Source organism: Pelmatolapia mariae, linkage group LG16_19 (assembly GCF_036321145.2).
Source record: "Pelmatolapia mariae isolate MD_Pm_ZW linkage group LG16_19, Pm_UMD_F_2, whole genome shotgun sequence".
Lineage (NCBI taxonomy): Eukaryota > Metazoa > Chordata > Actinopteri > Cichliformes > Cichlidae > Pelmatolapia > Pelmatolapia mariae.
Window position 1 is genome coordinate 12,004,425 of NC_086241.1, and position 24,363 is coordinate 12,028,787.

At 38.3% G+C, this 24,363-nt stretch overlaps 1 protein-coding gene across 1 annotated transcript; it reads right to left on the reverse strand.

The window, feature by feature from the left end:
- Positions 1-371: 371 nt before the first annotated feature.
- htr1fa (5-hydroxytryptamine (serotonin) receptor 1Fa) lies at positions 372-24,363 on the reverse strand. Its single transcript, XM_063499086.1, has 3 exons — positions 24,266-24,363; positions 1,987-2,109; positions 372-1,572 (listed from the first exon to the last, which is right to left on the reverse strand). Exon 3 carries the CDS (start codon positions 1,569-1,571, stop codon positions 372-374), a length of 1,200 nt encoding a protein of 399 aa, XP_063355156.1. The 5' UTR covers position 1,572; positions 1,987-2,109; positions 24,266-24,363.

Sequence of the window (24,363 nt, forward strand, 5' to 3'; positions counted from 1 at the left end):
AGACCTATAAATGGGGCTGATCACTAATGCTCAGAACTCAAGCCTCAAAAAAGGTCAGTGATGGCACATTTTCTCAGTGTCCCTTTACATACTCCAATTAACATCAATGAGGTCTCAGGCTCTTCTATAAATAGCAGGACTTGATTTTCAATTGGGAACTCGCACCATCTCATTGCTGAGTCGGTGCCATTTAGGCTGCTGAAGTGGCTGATGAAGTTTCTTTTCCAGTATCAATCCTCTTGCTCTTTTAAATTATTCTTTTTCAGAGATAATAACTCAGTTATTCAGTCAGTATTTTTGACCTGAAGCCATTAATTTTGTTTCCTCTCATATATAGATGGTGTACAGGTTTGATCATGCATAAATAATCATCAGAGGTAATGACTGCACCTCACAAGTTTTTGGAAGGCTTTTTTGAAGTCTTCATTGAAGATGGTGTAGATCAGGGGGTTGATCAAAGAATTAAGGTAGCCCAACCATGTCAGGAAGTCAGCCATTTCCCCTGAAGTACTGCAAGAACCGCAGGTGTTGACAATCAATTCCTTGACAAAAAACGGCAACCAACAGACGACAAAGGCCCCTATTATCAACCCCAACGTGGATGCCGCTTTGCGCTCTCGTGAGCCCGAGATTCGAGGTCCTTGGTATAACTGACTACGACGTGATTCACTGCGTGACTCGTGCCGTCGTGACTTGCACTTAAAGGCCTTTACAGACACACGGACCCGTTCACGTGGAGTTTCCTCTGTTGAGGGTTCAGAGAAAGACTTTTCCGGTGGGCTTACAGGCTCAGGACTTCGAGGCCCACCATCGACATCACCATCTCCAGCAGGATAGGTAGAGGGGATCATGCTGCCATTGGTCATGCATGAGTGACGGCTAGCCCGGCTAGCCTCCCTCCGCATATATAGGGTCTGAGCGGCCAGGTAGATTTTATAGTAGAGGATGAGGATGAGCAGCAGTGGAATATAAAATGCTCCGAGTGTTGAATAAAGGGTGAAGGCCATGTGAGGATGGATGATGATGCACTCATTTTCATGGTCATCATTGCCACTGTAGTGTTGCCACAGTAGAGGAGGGAGTGAGATGAGGATGGACAGGAGCCACACCACTGCCACCATTGCACCAGCTCTGGCTCCTGTACGTTTGCGAGAGTACTCCACTGCGTCTGTGATAGCCCGGTAACGGTCAATGGCGATTGCAGCAAGATGCAGAATGGAGCATGTGCAACAGGTGACATCCACACTTAACCAGAAGGTACACACCACCTGACCCATGACCCAGCTCTTCTTCTGGATGTAGATGATACTGAAGGGCATGACCAGCACAGCCACCAGTAAGTCGGTCACTGCTAATGAGCAGATGAGGTAGTTCGCTGGGTGGTGCAACTTGCGAGTGACTGCAATAGCTGTTATCACCAGGCAGTTGAAAAATGTGGTGAGGATGGCCAGCACAGACAGAGTTATAGTAAGCAGGATTTCACTAGGGGGAAGTTCAGTGGTCTCCAGTGAGTCATTCCTGCTAACGTTGCTTGTGGCAAACACCCCTTCAGTGTAATTGGGGAAATCCATTCTGCAAGCAAAGAGAAAATGAAGAGAGTGAGACATCAAAGGGGCTTAGGGGAAATTGTATTTTACTAAATTCCTTTTCAAGAAAGGCTGCGCAAGTCTAAATTTATTTTTTGCCTGCATATATTAATTGTTATTAAGCGATAGGGCTACAATCTTTGACGGAGTTTAAAGACTTGCACTATTATTCCACCTCTTCTTTTTCTTTTGAACTATCAGTCAATTTTCTCGCTTTTTGGACTTCATAAATTAAAGATGTCAAAATGAATTAACTCAGTTTGCTTTTAATTAAAAATATGCTGTTAAAGTCTGCTAGGGTCTTGAAACATTACTCGGCTGAGAAAGCTTGGAGAAACAGCTGCCTTGCCCACAAAGTCTGGCCAAATCCTTCATTACATATATATTACTCCAGTCCTACCTGTCTATGCTGTAACGTGTTGCATCCAGGTGATTCACTGTGCAGCAGACAGTCTGCTCTGATCTGTCTTGCCTGGCAGACCTGCTATCACATCACTTCTGTCAGTCATCAATTCATCAACACCTGGGACACAAGGAGAGGGAGGTGGAAATGTGAAAAAGGTGAATATTGAGAGAGAGAGAGAGAGAGAGAGAGAGAAAAAGACCCCAAAAAAGTAGAGATACATTTCAAGACACTGCACTTTTTTGCACTTTTTAAAAGTACAGTAAATTACACTTTAACATAATCATGTACAAAATATCTGTAGGTTCTCAGTCATTCAGGATACAGTAGTTCTCAGTACCTAACAATCAATTCCTAAGCATTTCAACCCCCCATTTACATCTTAATAGCTCACATGATGGTGGACTGGAACAATAATGATGATGGGAATGACCCACATTTTTTTTCACACCTTGGCTCATGTGGCAATTCACACAATTAATACTAGGTCAGAAACTCTCAGGACCACCTCTAAGGGAACACCCCCGACTAGGGTTTAAATACCTGAGACTCTGGGCTATTTGTTTTAAAACTGAACAAGCCTCATGGATAATAAGCAAACCTTCACAAACCTAAAAAAACTAAGTTGCCTTCTTATCAAGCACTCATAATCATGTACAAACATGCAACAACGGTACCACCAATGATTACTACAGTAATTTGGTTCAGTTCATTGGTTGTTAATATGATTAATTTATGTTTCATGTTATGATTTGTTAGTGTATATGTTGTTATCAAGGCTTTTTAAAATTAATGTGATTAAAAAGTTTTATAAAACATAAAAAAGTGGCAGCAGCATAATCAGAGAGTTGTAACCAAGATCAGCAACTTCAGTCCAAATGGAGCCCTATTTGCAGGTATGTACCCAATGTGTAATGGTCTGCCATTAATTTAGCAACAGCCACTGTGATTAAATTAAAAAGCATAGATTTGGCTGTCATTGCAGCTCTCCTTCACCACTTGCTCAGTATCCTGAAGACGAGAGTGGAAACTGTTGCTATAGAAACACAAGAAGTACAGTACTTTCACTTAATGTGGTAATCAGCAGAGGCAGCCAAACTCTGACTGTCAGGTCTCTATTGAGACTGTTCGATTCCCAGGTGGTATGTCCGGGGCTCTGTGGGTGGGTGAGTGGGGTGGCAAGGCTATATAACAAGTAAATGAGATAAGAGATTTCAGTTCATAATACCTCAGTCTTACTGACTTAGCACAAAATATTTCCAAATGTGTCTTTACTATGTCCATAGTTAGCTCTTACTGGTGCCATACTGTAATGCAATCTAGGTGAAATCCCCATAAAGATATAATATGTAGGTGAAATTCACTAAGAACAGTGCAGAGGCAGGCTTGTGCGATGAGTATTCTTCAACTGCAGCATCCTCCAAGGTGTGGGCACTGGCCATCCCTTAGTCAGACTGTGCCACTGCTGCTTAGTGTAATTGTTTTACTGCATACGATAAGCACAGATTTCTATTGATAAAGCACACTGACACAAACCCCTTGTGAACTATAGTTATTTTCTGACAAATTGTGTACACCTCATTTTTGGTGGAACAGAGTTTCAGAAAACCAATTTTGCCACACTGACTGAAAGTAAATCCTGATTAACTATGGACAGATTTTGTCCAATGAAACTGTCACAACTGTGTAAGACACAGTCATGAAACTTTACAGGTGTGTAGCTGATATCAAAAATGATGGGTGGGCGATTTGACTCCTTAATATAGAGTAGCTAATACCCCCAGGCACTAGTAGGAACCTTAATTTATCCTCTGTCCTCTTGATACTTTTCCTATAAACTAGATTTGTCTAGTAAATCAGCATACAGTGATGAGAAAAAGAACGTTTTCGCAGGAATCTATGCAGTCAAGAGGTTATACCACCTTTAGTAACATTAACGTGAAGTAGTCTTTTAATCAATCATTGTGGAAGAATTTTGGCTCACTCCCCTTTGTTAATTAATTAATTAATCATTTGATTGTCAGCCTGGCTGCTACTTCTCTTCTTAATTCCTATGGAAGCATTAAGAGTGTACTTAATTTTTCACAGGACTGCGTAGGGTCTTGTGGAAACATTCTTATTCACATGTCTGTATATTTTTTTTAACGGTGGTCTGAAAACTCACTTGCATCGCAGCTGGTATAATCCCATTACAAGATGGTCTCTACTTCCTTCACACCTTTGATATCAGTCTTTAATGGCAATGAAATTGCCTTCCTCTGCTTAATGATGCAATTGTACACTCCTTCCCATTTACCCACGGATGAGTTTGCAAGAAACCCTAACAGTACTTAATATGCAGATTACTCTGTGCAGTTAGATAAATGATAATTACCGCTGCACTTCTGTCGCACTCTGTGTTACAGCACTGCCATATTTTCAGCTGTGCATCTGAAAATAGTTTATTTTTTTCAGTGTCTGTGCAAAAATGTATATTTAGACATACAGTATGGGCATCTCTGTGTGCATGCACAACGGTTGACGTATGCAAAAACAGTGTTAGCTAGTTATTATATGCAACAAAGAAAACATCTGCTTTTGCCTTGAAATGTTCTATAAGACAAGCTTTCAGTCCGAGGCCATCTGAAGATAAGCTCCAGTGAGCCAGCATGAATCTAGTCTGATCTGCTTTGTTAAAAAAAACATACCACTCCCTTTGCTTGAATTTGGCAAACTGTAGAAACAGCAAACTGCAGAAAGAACTTAATTTACTGTATCACAGCCACATTGTTTCAAAATTACATAGTAACTTTTTAATCCATTTTTTGCCCTGTTGCTGCATTATTTTCATTATTTACTTTCTGTCCATACATTATGAATAAGTTGCGATAAGATATAAGAGACCCAAACACTGCAAAGTTACTTTTAATGGTCTCTACATTTGATAATATTGGACGATTTACACAGCACCCAATTATTATATAAAACTGTGCTCCAAGATTATTGTACTCTTGCAGTCTACTACATTCAGGATGTAGATTGCTTTGTCACCTCGAGGCTGACAAAGCAGAAACGCGCTAAAATCGTTCTCCAACTTTCACAGATGATGTCATAGAGATCAGTATAATCCAATCTTAACCAGAGTCTTTCAGTAATACTTAAAGACATACAGTAAAAGCATTTACAAACCAAAACAGTCAGTGCAGTATACTATATGTATGCACACAAACATCAACTTTTAAGGATGGCAATCAGTGAAAAAGGTGTCATTCCTCTGACATTCAATCCTTCTCTTCTCACTCTCTCCCTGTTTTCTTCTTACAGGTTTATGGAAGCTGCATTTACCATGTGGATTACAATCTCTAAAACACAGTTTGGCCCAGGCTCGACATCAAGCTGCCAAGTGTTGTTGTGAAGGATGAGAGTTGTGAAAAACCAGATTGTGTGACTGACAGCTCTGGAAAGATGCTAAATAAATCACTATGAGGGCAGAGCAGTATCTGTCTGTTTATTTATTTTCTTGTGCTGTATCTGTTTAATTTTGGGGTTGAGGTAAATGACAGAGTTAGCCAGAAATAACGCTGCAAAGGAAACTGTCTAAGGAGATTAATTACTGCTTTTATTGCTGTTTGTTTATTTGTTTCTAAGTCAAATAAAAGTAAAATTAAAAGATTAATTCTAGCATTCTGGGACAGAAAAATACTTTCCACTACAACATTATAATGATAAAGTAACTTACTAAGGTGTGGGACGGGGCTATCCCGGCAGACTTTGGACAGCATTGCTGGGCACAGCCTGTATAGCTTGGGGCATTGAACTAAACAGGTCTTAATATGCTAGCCTTATTTTTAATCAAGTGACGAGACTATTTTATTTAGATAAAAGAATACCAGTAAAAAAAAGTGTAACATTCAGGATAATAATGACAAAGACTAAAGGACATTTTGTGCCAGCTACTAATGTGATCTAATTCATTGATTTTTTTTTTTTTTTTTTTGAGTACACTAAATTACTGTCATCTCCATTTTACAGCAGTGTTCTCACTCACTGACCTGTGTCCTCCATGTGTCTCGTGGGTTTCTGTACACAAGCGGATACACACCATGTCACCGGCAGCTCTCCCTACCTGCTTCATGGAGATAGATGTATTACCTGGCAAGATGCCCACTGAGGACTTAATTTGATGGAACTGGTTCAGCACTCACCAGAGGCAAATATAGCTGCTGTAGTGCATTTGTTCCTGTTGTTTTCATTTCATTTGGCAGGTAATGCAATATTGGTTATTGGGTGTTCACTGTTACAGATCACCTCCAGACATTTTTTTTTAAGAAACACAAACAAAATACACTGCTAGGTACAATAATTCGTGATATTACCATGTTAAAGTACCTCATATATCTACTCCTTCTCCTTCATTGGATAATTCATGAACATGTGACCTTGCAAATATAATTCACACACTCACGTCTAAGTGTATGTGTGAATCTATATGTGATATGTGAAATATATTATGTGATCAGTGTATAGCAGGTTCAACTTCTAAACTGTTGGCTTGGAAGTTAAAGTGTATATTATGGACTTCCCTTTATATATACATTTTGGAATAGCCCTGAAATACTTTGTTGAGCATCCATATCAAGTAAACATGACAGCTTGGGGTCCATGTGGGGCCACTCGGTCTGCACACAGAGGGTTAAATGTACTGCACATTTTGGCCCTACAATGGGGGGCACAGGCATGCTCCAAATTTCACAATTTGTTACCTACAGACTTTCCTTATAGGAACCCAAACAGGCAAAACTACTTGTAGACTAGTGTATAGGCCATATACACTCTCTGCCCTGAAGGGCAAGATTGCTACCTAATCATAGGAACCTTAACAAGTATTTACTCAATAATACAGGTTTATTATATCTGTAGCAATAAATGCCAACATTGTCTGCACTTAGTTAAAAATGAATGGGTCATTTCTACCTGTATCTGTCAGTTACAGTTTATTGTGAATGAAGGTAATCCATTTCAGAAGATTCAGTCCCTTTGAAGACAACATGGCTAGTAGCACGTTTGATTGGGGGTGAAGAAAGTGCACAACAAATGTTTAAAAATTTTCTAGTATCTTCCGCACACAAAGATACTGCAAAACAACTACTCAAACATCTGAGCGTGGGGGAGCGACACAAGGCTGCATGACAATTTCCTGTCAGCATCACTGAACATCCTGGCAACACATCCCTGTCTGCCCAACCCTCCTCCTTGGTGTCCTTATCCGAATCAGAACGCTATTGAAGGAAACATTTAGGTGAGTCTTTCACTGTTATTAGTTTATGAGGTAAAGTGAATACAGTGTAATATAACATACCTAAATTGAGCACTTCATTAATACAATGACAGGAAGTAAACAGGAGAGCAAGTGGGGGATAATACTTCTTTTCCTAGATTTAATGTCAGAAACTGAAGACTGACACTACTATTTACTTCAGAGAAATCTAAACTTAATGGAGGCTTTGTTAGGTACACCTGTTCAACTGCTCATTAATCAACTAATCACATGGCATCAACTTAACACATTTTGGTATGTAGATATGCTCAAGACGACCTGCAGAAGGTCAAATTGAGAATCAAAATGAGGAAGAATGGGGATTTAAATGACTTTGAACATGGCATGGTTGTTGGTGTTAGTGCCAGTAGGGCTGCTCTGAGCATTTCAGAAAGTGCTAATCCACTGGGATTTTTCCACACAAACCATCTCTACAGTTCGCAGAGAATGGTGCAAAAAAAGAGATAAAGTCCTGTGAGCTGCAGGCCAAAATGCCTTATTGACACCAGAGGTCAGAGAAGAATGGCCAGTCTGCTCCAAGATGACAGGAAGGCAACTGTAGCTCATATAAAAACTTATTAAAACCAAAATATACAGAACATACAACACATCCACCCTCGAAGCAGATTTAATTCAGCAGAAGACGACACTGGGTGGCACACATTACTATTGAGAACAAAAAGCCTGAGGCTAAAATTTACATAGATTCACTAAAACTTTACAATATAAGACAGAAAAAATGTTGTCTGTTCTAATGTGTCATTTGAAATTTGAATCTTAGAGTCAGAATTGAACACAAAAGCATGGATCCATCCTTCCTTGAATCAGTGGTTCATACCACTCCTTCATACCAACTGAGTATCAGTTAAATGCTACAGTCTACAGTTTTGTTGCTGACTGACGATATGCATGCCTTATTCTCCACATCATACCCATCTTCCAATGGCTGCTCTCAGCAGGAAAACTTATGCAATATCACAAAACTCAAATAAACTCAAAAAGTTTTTTTGTTCCACCATCAACAGATCAGAAATCCAAAAGAGCAACTTTGGGATGTGGTAGAACAGATTTGCATCGTGGATGTGGAGCCAATAAATCTGCAGCAACCGTGTGATGCTATGATGTCAATATGGACCAAAATCTGTGAGGAAAGTTTCCAGCACCTTGTTGAATATGTGCCACAAAGGATTAAGGCATTTCTGAAGACAAACAGGCATCCAGCACAGTGCTGGTGAGGTTCTAATGAAGTGGCCAGTGAGTGGATTTGCCTACAGCTACTGCCAGGAAACAAGAGTGCTTATCTCTCATCAATTTACAGCTGAAGAGCCAAATGTTATTTGAGCTGATGAGAGTATTGATTGAAAAAGTAAACATTACTGGTGAGTAGTTACAACAAAAAAGGAAAAAAGTTATTCTTATTTCACTTATCACGCTGTGGAGAAAAGCAAGATTAGAAAACTCTCAAAGAATATGCAAGCAGTTAAACTTTATTTTTTTTTCTGGTTTAATTGCATTTAGAGTGGAAAGTACAGCACTGCAATTGTGATTGTTAATGTGTTGCCAACTGATGACTGAAGTGTGATAACTTTCGTCCCACCAGCTCTGGATCCTAAACTTGATATGTGCTGATTATATTTACAAACTGCAGAAGACTTAGTACTACTTGGCTTCTTTGTACGTTTAAATATATATATATTATTATGATATTTTATGGCAGTACACAATTTTACAATTTATGTGACTTAAATTACTTTTTTTTAGTATTTAAGCCTTGAAAAAAAATATTTTAAATGAAAGGCCAGATAAATTTAAAGTTAGTCAGCATGGTTAATATGGCTGTTCGATATAACAATATATATCGGATGACGATATGAAAACCTCTATCGTTTCATATTACGCCACCGTTTGTTTTGTGGTGTCGCAAAATAAACTGTTTACGGCAATATTTTTCACCGTTTTGATGGTCACTGTAGAATTTCTTGAAGTTCTCTCTTTTTCTTATATTTAATATAACTACACTACGGACGGACAAGCGACTGTTTTTATGCGTTGTCGTTAGCAACAACGACGGTAAAACCATTGCGTGGCTCCGCCGTCCGCATGTTTATTTTCCACATAAACCTTTCACAATAGATTCTGTTGAGATTTTTCAAAATAAACTGAATCATGTGAAATAATATGCAGAGTGTTTACGCATGAGAAGCTAAAAAGAGCCGTCAGGTGCTAAAAAAACAAAAACAAAAATCCTTAGAACAGGATTTCCCCGCAGCACGCCGTGTAATAAATACTCACAAAGAAAATTGCGGCTGTTTCAACTTATGTAACACTCAACTCCAGGTACAAGACGCCCAGCTGAAAACATTTCACGCAAGTCGAGTTGCCCCAGATTCCCCGAATTACAGAAAATGTAAATTTTTTGTGAATATTATTATTATTATTATCGTTGTCGGGATGATAAATGTCTTATATCGGGATATGAGATTTTGGTCATATCGCACAGCCCTAATGGTTAAAGAGGTTAAACACATTTTGTTTGTATTTAGGCTTACAGGCACAGTTACTTACCTTAAATTTTGAGGTAGTCTACAATTTCACCACATCAGTTCCTGCCTATACCCTTGAGTAAAACACCATGTAAGGCTTTTATTTTGAATCCTGGTGGGGGTGAGCCTTTTCTAAGATGCACTGCACAGCTAATCAGGTGAGAAATTCAGTATAGTGCTTTTAAAGAGTGCTTATGAATTTGTGAACACTTTGCCACATCTGCATACTGAATCTATATCTATATTTAGATAATTAATAAGTAGCTGTAATACTGCATAATCAGCCAAATGAAATGAATCCAAGTGTAACTCATTCGTAGTTCCTCAAACCAGCAGGAGCTAATATCCTCTGCCGGTGTTCATTTATTTCTGCAAGAGTTACCTTCTAACACGACACAGTTTAAATGGACCGGGTGGGAGATTGGAAGCAAATGGCTAAAGTGATGGGAAGTCTTTGTGGAAAAAAAGTGTTCATGTTATTTAAAGATACGTTGTCCTTTTTTTAATAATGGCAGTCTTGACTTGTTTCATACTGACTTTTTACATTTTTTTTTTTAAGTTAAAGCCATTGACATTTTTTGGTCAAATGTACATTATTACAACAGCACAACTAAAAATATGGAAACCACATTTTTTACAACATGAGAATTGGTTTGAAAACTGACTAATCATTTTAATAAGATTATTTTTTTTCCTATGAATTAGCTCCTGATGTAATTAAAGAGATGATGAAAATCTATTACTAAAGTACCAGAAGTGGATAAATAAATAAATAAATGTAAAATTATTTGTACACTTTATGCATGACTATTATAGACACATTTCTTGAGAGATTGATGTGTGTATTAGTAATATACTGTCAGAAACACATGAAATTACTGAAACTTCCATCCTGCTGACTCAAACTGCATGTTCTTCACTGTTGAAAACAGACGAGTGATTCGAGACTGTAAGATGAAAAAAAGCTTTTAATTCTATTGCATGCAGCTTTAAAATCTGAATACAGTATCAAAAGGTTGACATAGCTGTAGGGGGTTCAAAAATTACTATGATTAATTATATAATTCTAAGGTGTTAAGCTTTCAAAACAAATTTTCAAGCAAGTCAGGAAGAAAAACTACAATATTTAATCACATATTCTTGCCGTCTCCAGAGTTTTGAGTGGTGAATTACTAGGGTTAATTTCTGAAGAGTACTAAGTAATTTGGGTGAATTACTAATTTTTAATTTGATTGCTTTTGGAGTTTTAAGTATTGCTCTTGCTGGAAATGGCACTTGCATTGGTATAAAAAACAGTGTTAAATTTGTAATATGGGAAATAAATTGTGGATATGTACTTATGTAAAATATACAATGAAATTTAAATGTATTGTATAATGGCTCTTCTATTTACATACATTAGTAAAAACCTCAACAAATGAATATTTATTGTGACCCCGCTTTGCCTTTAAAATCGCAATAGTTTCTCTCAATACTTGACAACACAGTTAACACAGTTCTTCTATGGATTTATCCTGCCTCAGTTTTTTTTAATTTAATGCCATACTGACTAGGTAATGTGGAGATCAGGGCCCTGCGGGAGTCACACCATCTGGTACAGGACTCCTCATTCTTCCTCTGCTTGTTCTCCGTGGCTCTGGCTGTATTTTGGTCATGCTGCAAAGTGAATCTGTGAAAATACTCCATATATAGCTCTGTGTAAATGTATTTGACCCTTTTCTTATCTCTCTCTTTCTTTCTGCAGTTTTTAAAAAATATTTTTACACATGACACACTTATGTTTCTGATCATCAAACAAGTTTCAATATTATACCAAGATAACACAGGCAAATACAAAATGCAGTTTCTAAATGTTGGTTTAATCAAATCTATCCAAACTTAAATCGCCCCATATGGAAAAAAAAGTTTGCCCCCTAAACCTAACAACTGGCCCACCTTGGCAGCAAAAAGTAAAATCCGGCGTTTGCAGTAGTTGGCAATGAGTGTTTTATATCTCTGTGGAGGAATTTTTGCCCACTCTCCTTTTGCAGAATTGTTTTAATTCAGCCATACTGCAGGGTTTTCAAACATGAATGGCCTGTTTAAGTTATGCCAAAGAATCTCAAAGGCATTTATGCCACTTTTGACTAGGCCACTCCAAAACCTCTATTTTGTTTTTTTGATTGATTCAGAGGTGGACTGGTGTATTCTGGATCATTGTCCTGCCGCATAACTGGGGGATTTTCTTTTTGGTATTTCAGAATTGCCCCATACCATCACACTACCTCCATGTTTGACCATTGGTATGATGCTGTTTTTATAAAATGATGTGTTAGTTTAATGTCAGATGTAATGGGACTCACAAAGTTTTGTCTCATGAGTCCATGGAATATTTTCACAAAAGTTTTGGGAATAATCAAGATGTTTTTTGGCAAGTGTGAGATGAGCCTTTCTGCTCTTTTTGGTTAACAGTGCCTTTCCCCTTTGAGCTCTCCTATGGATGCCATTTTTGCCAAGTCTCTTTTTTATTGGTGAAATAAACAGACCGTAACTTAGAGAAGTGAGTCCTTAATTTCTGTAGTTCTTTTGTGACCTTGATAAGTTGTTGATTTGTTCTTGGAGTAATCTTGGTAGTCTAGCCAATCCTGGGAAGGTTTATCACTGTTTCAAGTTTTCTCCACTTGTGGAAAATGGCTCTCACAGTTGTTTGCTGGTGTACCAAAGCCTTAGAACCCCTTTGTAACCCTTTTCAGACTGATAGCCAATAACCTTGTTTTCTCAGTTGTTTCTTTAGAGTGTTGATTGTTCCTATTTGAGATCTTTTAGCCTACTTCACTTTGTCAGACAACTTGTTTTTAAGTGATTTCGTATTCCACATGTCTAGCAGTAATCAGGCCTGGGTGTAGCTAGTGAAACTGAACCCAGATTTCCAAAAAATGTGTCTCATCACAGGTAATTCATGAATTAACAAGGGAAGAGAATTGCTTTTTTCCCTTAATACTGACAAAGTTCTATTGCTGGACTATCACTGTGTCTAAACTGCTTTAGTGTGAGAAGGCTTTCCTGCAGACTGGAGGGTGTCATATCAAATGTGGGAAAGTAATAAGAGTAAGTAACAATATTTCTAAGAGTGCAATAGATTCTTTTTGTTTATTTGTTTTGTTTTCAACTAAATGCTAAAATATTTAAAAGAATGTGATGAATCTCACGTCTACTCACAGCAGCAAGCAATTGGTTTATAGACACACATGCACTTCCTGCTGTATTTAATCAGTTCATGATGCGTAGGCAAACTTTGAAGTTACAGAAAACAAAGCTTGTTAGAATAAATTTTATATCCCTGTCTTTTATTACTTCTTTTATTGCTTATTAAAGTCTAGTTTGGATTTACCAGAGAGCACATCACTGGTAATTGTTTCTGGGCTTCTACATTCAAAGCTACACAGAAATAAGAAGTTTACACCAGTACTACAGTACACTGTGCTTCACGCCACACTCAGACGTAATATAAAAAACAATTCTGGATACAGCTTAAACTTTTGTGACACAAGATTAGATTACTTTTGCCTTTAACGATACAAAGATGAAGAATGCTCGTTTTAAATATGGGAGCTAAATGTAACAGCAATCAGAAGGTAAAGGGATCCTGTTTTATTTCTGTCAGATTTTTAATGATGGATGCGGATATTAAAAAAGATGAAGGATTCAAATACAGAGATTAGTCAGTCCCTTGTAAAGCCTAAAGCCTACCCTCCAGAGTGATCTAAATGCCCTTTGATTTTACTTTATTTTGATCTGTGATCACACCCACCTGTTATTCAAACAATTTTCTAAAAAAATCAACCAGTTAGAAGAACACTGGCTTGAAGGGAGGGTGGTCTTAAACACATAGCAGCTAAAATAGCTTCTTTAATACAGTGGGTGAACTGAGGGGGCCGCACAGAGGCCCAGAATGAGATAAATCAGGACTTCTTGAACAGCTATACTCTAGTAGACACCAGGAACAAACATAAGATGTTGGATACGTTTCTATTTTAAACTCATACTAACGCCAAAAGTCATCACAAGTTTTACATCTATAGCATTTTATCCAGTGCAATGCAAACTGAATTTAAAGATTTCTGTTCTCAGTGAAAATGACTCATTTGATAGTTGCTGTTAGTAAAAATAAAATGTCTGGGGTCAGGAAAAAAAGGAAGCTTTGATAAGGTCAGAAAGTCATTTTATTATATCAGTTTTCAGTATCATCAGTTTTGAATAACTGTGACCTGCAGTTCAACATTAATGGCTCAGTGTCACTGCTTCTTTTTGTTTCTAATTATCCCTGATCTTCCAATCAAAAATGAAAAAAGGACTACACTACTGTTCTGCACCTCAGATGTCACATGATTATGCCATATTGAAAATCAGCTTGTTTTTCCATCCATACATTTCCACAAATTTCCCTGCTCTGACCAGCCCTTTAGAGGCATTACAACCAAGCGAACACTTGCATCAGTAGACATGCATTCGGTACTTTCAGTTGATGTCCCAATTTAGGAGGTTTCAGAGTGTTGCAGTTTCTGAAGAGAGAAGAGTTAAGCCAACTTGTATACACCAGAACCTGAACATCTAGTTCAAACATTTTCTTTCAGGGTGACCTGGAGCCCTTTTCCAGTTATCATGGGGCAAGACGAAGGGTACATTGGGCAAGTCACAAATTTGTCATAGGGCTAACACAGAGACGCAGACAACCATTCATGCAGCCAAATAGAATAGCCAATTACCTAAAATACTTCTCTTTGAACTGTAGGAGGAAGTCAGAATACCCAGAGAGAACCCATGCAGAGCCATCTCATCTACCACACCTCTGTGGTAAAACCTTTTAATGTGTGTGTGGACTGAAACTTTTGATGGGAACATCACTACAGACAAATATGGTCATTTTAGATGCAGTTACAATTTTGTTACCTTATTTGGAGAAAGTGACTTAACAGACATTTATGTAAATTAAACTTTTTGAGATTGTCACATCGGTCACTGTGGGCTGCAGAATTTGCAGTAGAAAGTTGCAAAAACAGAAATATCATGTATTTAAAAAAAGTGTCTTGCCATTACAGTCCTATCAATACATTATGTTTAAGCTTTCATGTTATAACAAATGAATTGCCAAGATAAATTCTCTGACCAATTTTGACATCAGGATGCTCGAGTACATCGGTAAAGAGCAATCAAAATAAAAGCTTAGCAAATAGGATCACTAGATAGAGATAACAAATCTTGGTATGCATGTTTTGAGCCTGAGACGCACCGATAGCATACAAATCCATTGTGCTTTTTGATCCTTACTCTGAAGTATGCACATTTCACTAAGCAACAATACTCACAGTTACAGTGTAACTTACAAACACATAAACACACAAATAATAATGCAACATTATTTTACTTTCCTGCATCTACAACCCTCCCACACATACAAAGTTAACAGCTCTGAAAGTTGCTAGAACGGATCGATGAGGTCACTGCCAATTCTCACTGGAAGAGTAAAGGACAAAAGCTGCACAATCGGATCACAATCAAAATCATTTCAAACACCCTTGCATCAGTGATCTGTCCAGGGTGTACCCCCCTCGCCACATAACAACTGGAATATGCTCCAGAGGCTCTGTGACCACGTAAACTGAACGAACAGTTAAGGGATTGGATGGATGAATTTAGTTTTGAAACAATCTCACCAATATGACTCAGCTGGATACTAATTTAAGCCACATTGTTTTGGTAACGTCACAGAAAACACTCCTTTTTTTCTTTTTTCTTTTTTCTTTTTTAATAAATCAAAACTTCGTGATTTATTTAACAGGTTAGTCCTCAATGAAGAAATCCTGAACTGACACACAACTTGTGTTCCCAGTGGTGAAAATGAGCTGAAATTGAACTACAAGCAGAGGGAATTATTTGACCTTTTAAGTGCAGGATGTTTCAACCTGAACTGAAGAAAACCGCTAGGGAAAAGCCAATTAGAAATTTGTATTCAGACTGCTGGTGCCTGGATGAACAGCACTGAAAATCCCTTTAAGCTGCATAACTTGCAGTACATACCATTCAAGGCTCTACTAAAATGCTGTACCCCTTGACTCCTGTCTGGGTCCCCAATTCACAAAGCAATAACCTTTTAATGAAGATTGTTCAATTCTGCAGGACAGTGTGGTTAAAACCACTGAAAACCAGGACTAAATGTCTTTGCAATGTTTTTCTATGGAGGACAGATGCTGTTGGCTGTCTTAGACAGAAGCGTTTCCGGCCCGAGCACTTACAGTTATTGAATGCATCATAAAAGAAATCTAAAGATTGAATTTGATGCTATCAATAACATTGTTTCATCACCCCACTCTTCTCTACAATGCTTCTCTGTCCATGGCTATAATAAGTTCTTTACTCTGTTCTTGATAAGATTATGGTTATGAGGAGCAGTACTCATCGAGTGACATGTCAGCTTCATCTCTGACTGTTCAGAACTTATTTCAGCTTATCAGCTTTCAAACTCTGATGCCATTGATTAGCAAAATGAAGTCATCTTCTACTAATACTATCCTCTGTTAAAAGTTTTGTCAGTGCTGGCCCTGCTAGAGTAGCAGTAATTAAGCCCTCATTGTCAGGATTTACCTACCCCTATTTTACTTAAGTAGTAACCTTGCTTAGACCCTGCCGTGTCCTTGAACTATAGCTAGCTACAGACTGCTGCATTAGACAGGCCCAATATTTATGATGATATTCAGCCTGGCTTTTGGAAAAAAGGTACTTTTCCTCATGAGAGCTCTGTAGCTGCTCTTCTGAGAATTTAAATGATCTTTTAATATCCTCTTATCCGCGTGATTGTTCTGTGTTAATGCTACCTGACCTCAGTTCTGCATTTCACTCTTGATTATGAAGTTTGCAACTGGTTAGCGTGTCAGGCAAAGGTATATACTGGTTTATTTCTTATCTTAAAAATCTGGGGTTTGCTATGCATTTTTTAAACTTCGAGACCTCCTAATTATCTTATAATGTCTAGCGGAGCTCAGTTATTGTCTTTATGTTTGCTGTCCTTGAGACATGTTGTAGAGAGTTTTACTATTAGATACCACTTTGATTATATTTACCTTTTCCTTAAGGGGAAAACCTTATAAAGCTTAGAGTTCATAAAGGCTCAAGTTCTTTAATGCTGTCAATAAACAGGTGCCACACAATTTCTTAGAGCTCGCAACAGATAATACAGAGGTTTGCCAGAAAATTCTACGTCAATGATTGTGCAATTTCTTGGGACAATGTCGTTTGCTGCTACTAGGTCAAGCAGACAGTCTTACAGCACCTCTCTGTGTATGTCTCTTCACTGGTCCCTGTCGCATTCAAGAGCAAGTTTAAAATCCTCATCCTTATGTGCAAATACTGCATCAGCTCCTGTGTATGTGGTCACACAATTTGCCTAAGGACCCTGGGTAATCAAGCTTTTGAGGCTGTGGCATCTGAACAGTGGAATGCGCTGCCTGCATCTCCAAGGTTTACAGTTCATAAATACATAAAACCAGAGCTGGTACACAAACATTACCCAAATGCCTGTTTGAGCAGATATGTATTTAGGAAGGATGTTTAAGTTTTAGCTTTTGATTTACTTTCATCACTAGTTTTAGTCATTCTTTGAATTGCTTTTAATCTTGGGTTTGATTTTTTTTTAAAATTTCTCTACTGCTTTTTAATTTCAGTATTGTGTAATGGCTCTTATTGGATCTCTCTGACTTTTATCTGTCTTTCTACATTTTTTCATTATTGTGCAATTTTAACTATGTAAAAAATGACAGCTCATGGGACGTGAAATCATCACAATTATTTGAGCTTAGCTATAAGGAGTCATAAAAGTCCCTGTATTTTGGGTCCTTAAACATGTTTGCATTATATGCTTTTCAAAATAACATGCTTGTGTGTTGGTGTTGCATCTTCTCCCTCCCTGTGTGTGTCAGTGTGGCACAAACACAAGAGCGGAGTAGACACATGAAATGGAGGCCTTGAGAGACAGGTAAAGTAAAGATAACGCTGCTGAATCTGACTCTTTACATTTGAGTAAAAGCAAAAAAGGCTTTCAGTATTTGTTAAGCTGGTTATGACAGTTCTGTTTAGGTTCAACAGCTAACATCTAGGGATGTTCCTGGAGACTAATTTATTGGAGTTTAAACAAGAAAATAAATAGACTAGTCGACTAGTCTAAAAGACAGAAAAAACGACAGAAAACATTTAAAACTGAGCCCAGTCTAATCACTGGAGTTAAACAATGATTTCTTAGTTATATTCCGGTTTATTCTTACACAGACTATATGCAGCCACATAAAAGTACTACAGAAGCATGCCAGTTAGCAACTCGAATTTCTGGTGTCAAACAGCAACATTTTAATGTAGAGTTAATTAGTCGCACTCATCCCTACTATATCTAGGTGTTATCCAAAAAACCCGTGGCACTGTCGGTGCTTTGACGCTTCCCATGATTTCTTTTCTCACTTGACCCACTAGAACAACACCCTCACTGTGTACCGGAACTCCCGATTTCCAAAGAAAGATACTTGAAAAGTTTGGCCAAGCATTGTGTCTTTTCATCCTGTTAGTGAAGTGCTCGACATGGTTGTGTGTTGGTGCTATGCAGAGCTTAGCACGGCATTGTCTACATGCTGTAGCTGTGTACTGTCCATCCATCCATCCATCCGTCTGTCCATCCATCCATCCGCCTGTCCATCCATCCATCCGTCTGTCCATCCATCCATCCATCCATCCATCCATCCGTCTGTCCATCCATCCATCCATCCATCCATCCATCCATGTCTGGCTCACAAAGGCAGCAGTCTAAGCAGAGAACCCCAAACCTCCTTCTGCCAGGCCATGTCCTCCATCTCATCTCAGAGGACACTGACGCAAGCCTGCCAAGAATTATTAAATTCTCTCTTAGAACACCTCCCCCAGCTTCCCAAATGACCAAACTCCTTATCTTATTGATAAGGGACAGCTCATCCACTCTTAGGAGGAAACTCATTTCTGCCGCTCAAATCTGTGATCTAATTCTTTCCATCAGTACCTAGAGTTCATGGCCATAGATGAGGGTGGGACCATAGACTGACCATAAACTTTAACACTCAGCTCCTCTTCACCTCAACAGACTACTACAGCATCCACATCACTACAGACGGCACCAATCCATCTATCAATCTCCCACTTCACTCTCCCCTCACTACTGAGTAAGATCCTGATGTATTTAAACTCCTCCACTTGGGCAGAAACTTGTCCCTGACCCAGATCCAAAGTAATATTTTTTCCGAGTTTCTTCCTCTTCACTTTTAATTTTGCTGTCATTACCTTACCCGTACATGACAACTTTTCAACAGTACAGCATTCTACCTACATAAAGCATCAACGCTGTGGGCTTACATGCTGTATTTGAGTTGGAAGACTACATGCAAGAACATCTGCATTTACATAGACAAAGACCTTTGCAAACGTATACTAAGGTGTAAAGCCTGCGGGAGGCTTATAGATAGGGAATATTTTCACAGATAGCTGTCAGAGTCAAATTTAAGCAATTTTAGGCTTTGAAAGGCATCAGTAGTTATCCACAGGCCACTTTGCACTTTGTTTCTAATGGTGATCCACTTTTAATAAACCTATTAGAATAGATGAAAAGGGAACAGCAGAATGCAAATGCAGCGTGAATTTCTTTATTATATGGTACTTCCAACAAACAATCACCCCCACTTTAATAAAAACATGTCTACCACCATCACTGTTTCATAGTGTATCATCAAATGTGTTTAAGAAAATGAACCAAATAGTGCTGTTTGCTTGCCTTCACCTTTTTCATAGCATGTCCACATCATAAATCTGTTTTTTTTTAACATTATCAATAATATTATTGATAGGAATGTTATATAATTTATATAAATGATACAGAATAACAGCACCTTTTGGAAGGATATGTTAGTGACGCTTTGAGTTTTCAAAGGGAAGAACTGGCAGAAAAAGGGGGAACTGTGCTACACTATTCCCTTTGGGATGAATGCAAAGATTCTGCGAGACTTTCAGGTCTCCAAAAGACTTTTTGGGCTGTCTCTTTGATGCAGCCCCCAGAGGATATGCAGGCATAGAAAGAGACATAGAATAGAATTGAATACATGGATGGACATATGAGATCCTGTGCTCTTTACTGCATTTGCAGAAAACAAACCTAACCAAGTCATATTGTTACATAAGCTTTCAAGATGAGCATATAAGTATGATGAGTTGTTTATTCCTTGCAACACTCTGTGTAATGGACATTACAGCCTCTAGGTGCCGCTAATGGGTCTTTATGGGTTCCCCCCCCCCCATTCCATTAGGAGTCAATTTCATATAAGATGCCATAGGGGGAGACCATCTTTCAAGGTCCAGGGCAGAGTCCACTCAGTTAGATATGACCAGATGATGGACTCTTCAGGGCTAATAACAAACCCCTGTTTTTCTTTTCATTTTGTATTTTTTCTTTTAGAGTGTGCATTCATCACCTTTGCAAAGTCATTTAATGTTTAATCGCTTCAATTAATTTTTAAGAATAAAACAAGTAAATAGGTGGCTATTTTATTGTTTTTGCACACTTATCTATCTCTCCCTCACAGACAAAAATGAGAATGTGCAATATTGCTTTGTTTGTTCTCTGCTGTCGTGGTTTTGAGCATCGTCTTCAAAAATCCATGAAAAAAACAATAAGAGCCGTCAAGATTTTGGTTTCTTTTGGCGGCTAATGTTGGCATAAGAACCCTTAATTTGAATTTTCATCTGCCATGTACTGGTGACAATTAATTAAACATTGATTCGGGGAGGCCTTGGACTTTTTAAGGTAGCTGGAAAGCAGTAATGCACATCTTTTTAGGACAGGCAGTGCTACGAGACAGAGAATTCAACAAGATATATTTTCATTGTCTGGTAGCAATTGGTCAGATGTGTCTAGACAGGTTTTGATTGAGGCTCTTGATTCTGTGACATGTGTCAGTGAAAAGATGTACATCAGCTATGTGGCTGGGCTTTGTTAGGAGCCAGAGGGAAATGGAAAGAAGACAAGATAATGCTTGTCTCAGAAGTCTTTCTTTAAAACGATTTAAGCCATTACATTTATGAAAAATGTGCCAGCCCTCATCTGATTTACTTGGATCGGCTGAAAGAGAAATCTTAAAAGCTTCATTGCCCTAATAAAATTATGTTTTGAGGTAAAAGACTGGCCACAGGTAAAGGATAGCATGTGTATTTAAGAGTAAAGACAGCAAACAAATACCCCTTCAGGACAAACAATATAAGATGTTCTATTTTGCTGATATACTGTCTTTTGCACTGCTGATAGTATCAAATAATTCAAAGTGTAAACAGAAACAGCAGGTATTGTCTGCATACCAATCCCAAAACTACAGATATTACATACTTTTAAATATTTAAAGAGTCTTATTTTAGATGAAGAACTCTCAGCTAAGCACTGAAATCCACTGTGATGCAAACAAAACAAGTTTACCGGAGCATGACATAAACAGAAGGGGAACACAAGGTAAATATCATTTTTGTAGTGAGCAAACACATCCGCTACACCTTTTGGTTTAGTTCATCTACTCCGTGCTGTTTGCTAGTTTCCTTTGAGGGGCTGCAAAAAGTCAAACTGTAAAATATTCAGAGCACAATGCATCAACGCACAGGTTATTCAGTATTGCAATAGAGCTTTGCTCTTTACTGCTCATCCCTTATGGAGTAATTATAATAATAATCCTGCAGCCCAAGATTACAGCCTAAAGTTTACCAACATTGCCTCTCAGAACTTCTCAGATGCATATTTTTCAGCTACCTTTCAGCATAAGGGAAATATTAATGTTACATTCACATTTACATAAAGTTGCAGGGATGCTTTTATCATTTCTTACACAGATTACCGTGATGCACTCTGGGTGAATTAGCAGAATGTTTGACATGGGTGTCTGTTTTATTGTTGAACCTTTGTCATTTTGTGTTTTTTTTTTCTTTTTCTGTTGCTAAATGTTTATATATATATTCTGCTCATTTTCCATGTTTTGTTTGCTTTTAATGTTTCTCTTTTTATTGAAGTCTCTGTAAGTCTCTCCAACCCCACCCACCTCCCTCCCTGAAGGTCCCTAAACCCTCGTTAAGAAACACAGAAGTAGTGTAGTACCATTGCTATTCAAACTGTGACTATTAAAATGGGATCTCATAAATTTCCCATCTGTAAATTTACCTTTGACCAAAATCAAATGTGTCAGCTAAAGATGTATGAAGCTTTAATGATTTAATGAGGTAAATACGTGCCTGCAGAATCAAGCATGATCACAAGTAAGGATGAGGTAGGACAAACTGTCAATAAAAACTAGCCTCAGGCAAAATTGATCCTTTTGCTTTACTACTGCTCTTATTGATATTTTAAAAAAATCATACTCTGTCTTGCAGTATGTGTTGCAACATAAATTTTAGAATGGATTTTGCAATGACTTGGATTTTTTAAGTAATAGTACCTGGGTATCAGTTAAGCATAACATGGCTAAAGCATCACTCTGGTATGTGATACTGTATCTATGGGAATCAGTTAGCATGAGCTACACTAAATACTTGCTACTCCGGGGCCCTCAGACCATCACGAGCCGCGATGTGTCCTTGGTCTGACTCTGCTACTCATCACTGAGGTCCACTATTTTTCTTTCCAAGATAACTTCGCAGCTGTAATTAAGTTCCATAAGTAAATGTGTCACCTTGACCAGAAAAAGAGCCCAGTGTGGAGACCTTCTCAAATATTTTATGTCATTTAAATGAAAGAGTCCTTAATACTGTCCTCAAGCTTCTGAAGGATGGCGTGGCACTTTGCTGTGCGTGCACATGGACCACTCTAGTATCCTGGGAGTTACATCCATATGTAGATCTTATCTCAATATTAATGTCAGTGGAGCAAGATGTATGTCCTTTATAACGAGGCAGGAAGTCAGGCGTGGATGAACATTTACTGTGTCCAACTGACATGTAGCCAGGACTAGCACTGCGATTAGCATTGATATTTCCATATCCTGAAAACACAGACTTTCTCCATTAGCCAAGTCATTGTATAACCTTACCATAAACTAACCTTGCCATATTTTCCATAAAAAGACTCAGCCATGTGCACACATCAGGGAAGAAATACTCTTTTTTCAAATCTTGTTAGTAGATACATTTAACTTCTTAAGCCCCAACGCCCCCTGATACGGGGGCAAAAGGCAGGAGATCAGTTAGGCTTGGGGCTTGGGAGGTTAAGTTAATGATGCATTTTTCCAAATTGGCCCATTAGGATATTGACATTCACATCTGCAGATGTGCATGAACATGCATGCAGTCAGATATGTGACCATGCTTGGTTCACACAACTACATGAAAATGCAAAGCCTCTCACTCCTTTGATGCCATCACTGTTCCTCACTGTCTCTTTATCATACCAGCACATAATCCTACACATATGCTGTAATACGCACACAAACACATCCACACTCCCTTCACATACAAGGCTCTGCCTGTCTCTACCACACATCATCCTCCTCCTTGAGCACACTTGATGTAATGTTGTAGGTTTGATCTTCCATGGGTTGGTCCAGGAACACCAGTGAACCTGCTGCTGCTGCTGCTGCTGGTCAAAGAACTATTTCATTGCAGCAAAAAAGCCTTGTAGCTGAATTCCAGCAGGTATTTGGAAACCTGATTGCCTGCTATAAAATTTCCTTCTGATGTGAAGCACATTGTGAGCAGCCAGAGAATATGGCTGTATTATATATTCACAAACACACATGTAGCAACAAGAGAGCCTTTGCTTTCAGAAGAACATTTCAAGAGAAGATGATTTTTTTTCTCATCCTTTTTCACTCTTGATAAGCCATGAAGATCCAAACAATACTCAGTCAATGCAAAAACAGCCTGCACCAGGAGCAGGTACATTAATTTGTTGCTATCTCTTATATAATTAAAACCGCACGCTCATTATGAAGTCACTGTGTTAGATCTGAGAGGGGGGTAAACTGAATAAAAGAAAAGAAAACGAAGGAATGTAACTTTATCAAAAAATAGAAAGGTACAGGTGTAAAGATGGTGCATCGTTCCTAAGTCTTTTTGAACATCCAGTTCAGACTTTATCGAATTATATGCGTGGAAATAGTTGTGCTTTGCACAAAGGTGGAGGCAAAGTGGGAGCTCTGCTTTGATTTATACATGTACAAAGACAACGTTGCAATATCTGAGTGACATTTCAAAAAGCAATTAGGGTACCAAGACTATATTGATGCCACATTAATTAAGCTTAATATACACTTGGCACATAGAGATCTGTCTCTGTCTAGAAAGTACTTCCTAATTTCGGTCCATGAATTCAAAAGCTGAACACAGTCTGTCTCTCAATAAATGCACAACCTGCAGAAAATAAACTTACCCACTCTTCCGCTGCAGCGATTAAATGACAGAAGAAACCAGTCACTGAGAGAAGTGTATTACATTCCCCATTAATGTCCATTCACAGCTCAACGACGC

Excerpts from the sequence above, each read along its gene's own strand:
- htr1fa (XM_063499086.1), bottom strand. The coding sequence starts at position 1,571 with ATGGATTTCCCCAATTACACTGAAGGGGTGTTTGCCACAAGCAACGTT.